Below are 7,209 nucleotides of genomic sequence, written 5' to 3'. Positions count from 1 at the left end.
TTTTAATATTTTAGATTTTTTGTCATTGATTAATGGTGCTGCTGATATATTCATTAGTTTTATTTATATGGAAGATTTGCTTTTTTTCCCTAAACATAACTATAATATAAATGCATATATTTTATATTTTTTAAATTATTGAATTTGATATTTTCATATAGGCTTAACCCTAGGAAATCCAGAATGTCCTTAAAGTACTAAAACTGTTTAAGCAGATATTGTTGACTCTTGAGTTAAAGTGGTCACTTGTCATAGCGTAGACAAAAGCAAACCTGGCTTTATACTCTAACATTTGATTTTATTTGAGTAGAACCTTTTAATTTAGCACCTTACAAACTTATAAATAATGCAACTGCACAGAGATATGGTTTTATATTTAACGAAGAAAAGAGGAGCATCATGAATGGTTCTTTAGACTTACAGTAATACATTTATAAAATTTGCTCACTTGATCCAGTTACTCAGGTCTGTGCAATACAGAAGAAATACAGCCATCTGATGCGATACTCTCCTCTAAATACAGATAGATGAAGATTATTTAGTGATTTGTGTGATTATTACAATAAAATGTTTATCTTTTAGATGGCTTAAAAAAAATCACAGGCTTGAAAAAAACAATTCGCTTACGTTAGATTTTGTGAAACAACAGTAAGTGTAACTGTAATTATAAATATGTAAATTATGTTTCCAGAAGCAGGAATTAATTGAGGAGTCTGATAGGTGACCATATTTAGAATGAATAAATAAAAACAGTTTCTGGAGTTCGAAAAAAAAAAAAACTTATGATCAGGTGATTTCTAAATATGGATGACCTAGTTTAAATGACCTTTGTTATTTAGAAAATGGCCCAAATCTACTTTTGTGTCAATTATATCTATCTGATATTAATGATAGAGGTAAATAGTGAACACCCAAAAAAACACATCACACCAATGAGCCATGACATTACAAATTACAATGCAAAAAATTAGGTCCAAGATTGTTTAGGTTCCCCTTGTGCTATCTGGGCAGCTCTGGCCTCTCATGTCATGACTCAACAAGACCTTTGGAAGCATGCTGTGTTGTCTTGCACGAGGCAGTGATCCTTTGAGTGTTGTGGGTTGGGCCTCAGTGGATTAGACTTTTTTGTTCGGTTTATTTGATGAGTGTTTGAACAGATTGGGATCCGTGGTGATAATCAGTGTTGATGTCTATGGCTGATCAGTGTACGTTCTTTCCAAAACTCAAAGATGTGTACAACAATGTAACTAAATTTGTTGGCTATTTGTAAATTAGATGTGTAGTCCTGGTTGGTTATTGTGCGTGGGTTGGGAGCTAAATAAGTTACTAATAATGCTTTGTGACCTTGCATGGAATGTTTGAAGAGATTACAGTAGGAGTAAAACACAAAAGAGGATACTTTGGTCATGTGGTTGTCAGCCTTGACCTTCACGCATATTGATGCTACATGGCTATGATGAACGTCTTGAACTCAAGCATTTTTTTATGAACGGTGATGTCATATGCACCCTTATTTTTGCAATAAACTCACCAGCATTTTAAAAGGATCAGCTGGTTTATGCCATTAACCAATCTGCCATTTATGTGGCAAAAAATTATTTCATTATATGAGCTAAGGGTCAGACATGAGGATGCACTCTTAGAGCAGCACAGGTAAAGTTAGAGATCACATTTTTAACATGAATTTTAAGGAGGGGCACGTGCAGGGCAAACAAGCCATAGACCTGATGCGAGCTTAAAACTACCTAAAATTATAATATTAATTTAACATTATACTTACTACAGGATAGAAACTATTTTAAAAGTAATATTTTTTAAAGTAATCAATGATTTTAAAAGCCAATTACGTACACTTACTGTTACACAAAAAGTACTTGTTCTTAATGGCGCCCTCTTGTGGACAACCTTAGACTTGCTAAACCTGGAATAGTATGAGGACTGCATAAAGTCCATGAAGTGTTCATCTAAAATACTTTTTTACACTGGGGAGTTTTACTTTTATCGACAAACAGAGCTTTCACACAGATTTTTATTTAAAAACTCCCCAGCAGAAACACTACAGCCTACTAATGAGCCACTTGATGCAGGTTGAATCTGCCTTACACCAGCATAACCTTAATCATGTTCTAAAGTGTGTGGCATGGTGGTGTAGTGGTTAGCACTGTGGAGTCACACCTTCAGGATTAAGGATTCGAGCCCCACTTTGGGTCTTTCAGCATGAAGTTTCCTCCAGGTACCCCGGTTTCATGCACATTACTCTAGTTTGTGTTCCTAAATTGCCAGTAGCTTACATACAACTTAACATATAAAATAAAAAAATACAAAAAACATCCTTTTGTAGTAACCAAACTTATAACCTCATAAAAATGTTTTGAAAGCTTGAACTGAGCGTGAGGATTGTGTTTAATGTTATTACACAACTCTGTACATTGGTTTAGAAAAAGACATAATTGCTGACATGTGAAGTGAATAACATGGATTATCTTCTTATAGTAACAACTGTTAAGGGGGCTATATATATTACGTTAGAAGTAAACAGTAAGTTCTTAAAGATGATGTAATGGAAGGAGGGAAAAATGGGCAAGCAAAAGGATCTGGTACACTTTAACAAGGGACACATTCTGATGGCTAAAAAGCTGGGTGATTGATTTGATAGGTCTCCTAATACGTTCCTAGTATACAGTGGTTAGTAAGTACCTTGTGTAACCCAAGCCTGTAGTACAAAAGCTTATTAATCCACTTGGAAAACAAAGGCTAGCCTATCCCATAGACATGCTACTGTAGTTTAATTTGCTACAGATGGATCAGTGTCCATGTTGACTCCAGTCCACTGCGGAAAGCTCCTACAATGGACAGGTGAACGTCAGATCTGGACAATGGGGCAATGGAGGATGGTGGCCTGGCATGATGGATAATCTTTCTTTTAAATCATGTGGATGACTGGGTGCGTGTTCCTTGCTTTGCTGTGGAATAAATGGCTCCAGTGAATGGCTGGTGAAGACAGTGTGATGCACTGGTCAATGTTTTGTCTTCATATGGATGTTGCTTTGACATGCACCAAAAATTGTTGCAAACCAAATATTCCCTGATGACAGTGACCTCTTTCCCTGATGCACTGTAAAACCATTTGGGAATGGTTTAAGAACCATGACAAAGTCTATTGACATGTTCTTGACATTCCCCAGATCTCAATCAGATTGAGGATCTGTGGTATGTGCTTGACTAAAGAGAACTCATCCTTAAAGGACTTGAAGGATCTGCTGCTAAAACCTTGGTGCCAAACACCATAGTACATCTTCAAAGGACTTGTGGAGTACATGCCTTGATGTTTCAGTTCTTTAGGTGACAAGAGGGACCTACACAATATTAAGCTGGTGATTTTATTGGTGTACTCATTTCATTTTCCTACCACCTTCCCCTTTCCATCAACTTTTCCTGAATATGCTTCACTATAGCACTTTCTGTGGCTTACCCTCTTTGTAGGGAATGTCATTGATGCATTATGCAGATTTAATAGAAAGGATGGTGATTCCTGTTTTGCTTATGCTTACAGCAGGGAAAAAAAACTGAGCTAGAAACTGGTATGCATGCAATGTAGATTTGCCAGCCCTTGAATATTATTCATTAACAACTTAGAAATCCAAGTTTGTGCGCTGAGGTTGTGCAGTCCCCATTAATAAAAAAGAATCTATAATGCTGCGCGTGTTAGAGATTGAAATTGCTAAACCAATCGGTTCTATAAATTTAATTGCTTAATTTTTTTTTTTTAAAAGACACTGAGCCACCACCAATTTCTTTAACATTTTATTGTTAAACAGTCGCCACTTATTTCAAGCACAGTTTACTTCAGCTTCTTCTTGGGGCGCAGGTTGTTGGTGTGTCCACACTTCTTTTTGCGGCAGTTGACGGCACGAGGGTGAAGGCGTGCGTAACATCTGAAAATAAAACAAGCAGTCAGTTTATCAATGATAAATTAGAAAAATCTTGTATTATACATCATGGAATACATACATTCATCATCTAAATCCCACAGAATAAAAATCTATAACCTACCATTTACCTCACAAATTTAATCTATAATATTTTTGAAGCAAACAATGCACTTACTTGCGACAGATCATCTTCTCGCAGTTGTATTTCTGAGCCAGCTGCCTGAGGGAAGGCTCGATGATCCCTCCTCTCAGACGCAGCACCAGGTGGAGGGTGGACTCTGAACAACAAGAAAAATTCACCTCATTACCCTTTTTGCAACAAGTCCTTAAACAAGAACAAATTACTACTTCATTTACTAAACTTTGATGTGTATTAAAGTCTGAATGATTAACGGCTCTTTGGTAGAGATGTACAACAATCTGCCTGTTCAAACTATTTTTTTATATGATCCATTGTTTTTAACAGAAATAAGGCTTAGCTTTTCTTGTGTTGTCTTAACATGCTGAATGTCCTAAGAGTCCAAATTTACCTTCTGTAAATTAACCATTAAAATTAAGCAGCTAAATTAAACCCTTGCATAAAGAAACAACCTTTCAACACAAATTTTTAACAAATTTTAATATCAATGATCACTCGAGGATAATGTGAAACTAAGTTGAATTTGGGAAAAACTATTTAGGGGAAGTTTCCCTGCTGTTAAACATAACGGAGAGTGATTTATTACAGTTAAAGTATGGCACGATCACACTGCATAAGTTTTAAAACAGTTAAAAAGGGGTTTATATAACAAGAGCATGAAATGATTCTTAAAGCACTTGTATCAGCATATCCAATGGGGAGTGTCACGTCTCGAGTCCTTACTGAATTTAACACGAAAAAGTTGAGAGCTCTTGTCAATCCGATACTTCCTCGAAGTTCTTACAGACTAATACGTTTAATAAGCAGGCTGAGAAATACATCACAAACCTTTCTGAATGTTATAATCAGACAGTGTGCGTCCATCTTCCAGCTGCTTTCCAGCGAAAATCAGACGCTGCTGGTCAGGAGGGATGCCTGGAGCAGGACAGTGGCGTTAATCAACTTATTTTGTCACCATAACAGACAATAGAACTGCGTTTAATAATACAAAAAATAATAACAACCTTCCTTGTCTTGAATCTTGGCTTTGACATTCTCGATGGTGTCGCTGGGCTCCACCTCGAGGGTGATCGTTTTGCCGGTCAAGGTTTTCACGAAGATCTGCATTTTTCCTTCACTGTCAGATTAAACACAACAAATTTAGTAACATTTCCGTTAACATTTAGTGCACCAGGTAACTAACCATTCATTTGTATATTATATGCATTGCACTAATAATAAATAATACTAATAATAACTCATGATTAGAACTGAGGCTAAGACGCTCGCGCGCTGAGTCGCTAGCACATGGCCACGAGCTGCGCTTAGCTCCATTAGCCAAACATGACGATACTCCATAACGCAGTTAATCTGCATCAAAATAACCTCACTACCCCGCAGAAACACACCACAAACGCTTCTTTTAATGTTTATTAGTGAGTAAATCCTTTAAACACACTGTATTAAATATATTTTTTAACAAATCCGGACACCGAAAATCTCACCCACCCTGTACGTCTCGCCTCGGAGGAAAAAAGGACCGGTGACGTATTTCCGCTTTGATATTCATGGTTAGCCTGACTCAACCGAATTACTGCCGCCTAGCGACTGGGGAAATAACTGCATACAGGAATCTACAAGTATGCATTAAGTTACCTAGCTTTTATACAGTGTGTCCAAAACCACTCAACACGCAGGGGAAACTAGCACATTTTCTTGTGAAATATAACTTTACAAAGCTTACAAAAAAAAAAAAACCTTCAGGTGACTGACATTTTTTCTCCAATTCATAATAAAGTTTTGTTACGGCAACAGGTGATATGCAAAGAATGTCTAAATTATGTTAATTTTACCTACGTATGAAGACTTTTAGGACACACTGTAGTTAAACCTAGTGGACAGTATATGGCCAAACGTATGCAGGAAACCTGATCATTACACTCTTATGTGAGTATACAGACTGTTACACAAATAAGTATAAAATAATGCACAATGTCTTTGTATGCTAAAAACTACAACTTCCATTCCCTGGAAGTTTTGGTATTTTGGTTTGTCCACTTGATATACGGCACCCTGTGCAGTGGACTAAGAGGCCCAAATCTGTTCCAGATCAGCAACACCCTGCGTACAAAGCGACCTCATTGGTGGGGTAGGGTTTAAGTAAAGAACTCAAATGTCTATCACAGAGACTTGACTTCAGGCTGGAACACCCAACTCCTTCTGGAACACCCATCATCCTTACCCATCATCAGTGCCTGACAACATTTACACTATTTTTGCCTAATAAACACAAATCCTGTCACCCCATTTCCAAAGTATTTTGAAAAACCTTCCAAGAAGAGTGGAGCTTATTGTAACAGCAACATTAAATTAAATTTGGAATGAGATGCCATGTATGTAAGAGTGATGATCAGGTGTGCACATACTTTTTTTTTAAGTGTATGTTTTTATATTTTTATATACTGACAATTCTTAATGAAACTGTATTAGGTTGCTGATGCTTATGTTAACATTAGGTTTGGAACATTTTAAATAGAATAAAATAGGATAAATAGTTAAATAGAATATAAATTTAATTTAGAATATAGGCCAAAATTTTTACCATTACATGTATTTAAGTAACTTTTATTTAATAAATATTTCTAAAAGGTGTTGCCAGAAATTTCTATAAATTTTTACCATTACAGTATTTCTATACCATTGTGTGTAATATTTATAACACATATTGTACCCAGGGCCAAATGCAGCTTGAAGACAGATGCTAATTGACCCATGGCTTAACTCTGGCCCATGCATTTCTCTTTCTAATTACACCTGTAAATTAATTTACAGAATAATATTAATTATAAGTACAAAGAAAGAGCTCAAAGTCAGCAGAGTGGAGAAATTAAAAAAAAGGCAGCAATGTCATATTGTTGCTTTCTTTTGTATACATACAGGCCGATTATTAAATGTCATACTAAGTAAAAACAACACTGTAGTTAGTTAGAACATGATTGATTATTGTATTGCCTATAGAATGAAGTAATTTGCATTGAAGTAATGACCCAACAGTGTAATTGCAGGAAAATTATTCTCATAAATTTTTGTCTTGTTTGAATGTGTGTTTTAACCGCCAAGGTCTCCTGCGCAGCAATGTTGCGTTCCGTTAAAAAAAAT

At 36.0% G+C, this 7,209-nt stretch overlaps 1 protein-coding gene across 1 annotated transcript; it reads right to left on the bottom strand.

Moving 5' to 3' along the window:
• Positions 1 to 3,791: 3,791 nt before the first annotated feature.
• uba52 (ubiquitin A-52 residue ribosomal protein fusion product 1) lies at positions 3,792 to 5,592 on the bottom strand. Its single transcript, XM_053497206.1, has 5 exons — positions 5,560 to 5,592; positions 5,076 to 5,188; positions 4,900 to 4,986; positions 4,108 to 4,210; positions 3,792 to 3,935 (listed from the first exon to the last, which is right to left on the bottom strand). Exons 2-5 carry the CDS (start codon positions 5,176 to 5,178, stop codon positions 3,842 to 3,844), a joined length of 387 nt encoding a protein of 128 aa, XP_053353181.1. The 5' UTR covers positions 5,179 to 5,188; positions 5,560 to 5,592; the 3' UTR covers positions 3,792 to 3,841.
• Positions 5,593 to 7,209: the final 1,617 nt, after the last annotated feature.

The sequence above is a fragment of the Clarias gariepinus genome, chromosome 5, assembly GCF_024256425.1.
Source record: "Clarias gariepinus isolate MV-2021 ecotype Netherlands chromosome 5, CGAR_prim_01v2, whole genome shotgun sequence".
In the NCBI taxonomy this organism is placed as follows: domain Eukaryota; kingdom Metazoa; phylum Chordata; class Actinopteri; order Siluriformes; family Clariidae; genus Clarias; species Clarias gariepinus.
This window is presented reverse-complemented; position numbering and strand designations above follow the sequence as displayed.

Coding starts and splice junctions, on each gene's coding strand:
- uba52 (XM_053497206.1), bottom strand. CDS start 5,178: ATGCAGATCTTCGTGAAAACCTTGACCGGCAAAACGATCACCCTCGAG. Junction 4,211..4,899: donor TGATTATAACATTCAGAAAG/GTTTGTGATGTA, acceptor CTTGTTGTTCAG/AGTCCACCCTCCACCTGGTG. Junction 3,936..4,107: donor GAGAAGATGATCTGTCGCAA/GTAAGTGCATTG, acceptor TTTTATTTTCAG/ATGTTACGCACGCCTTCACC.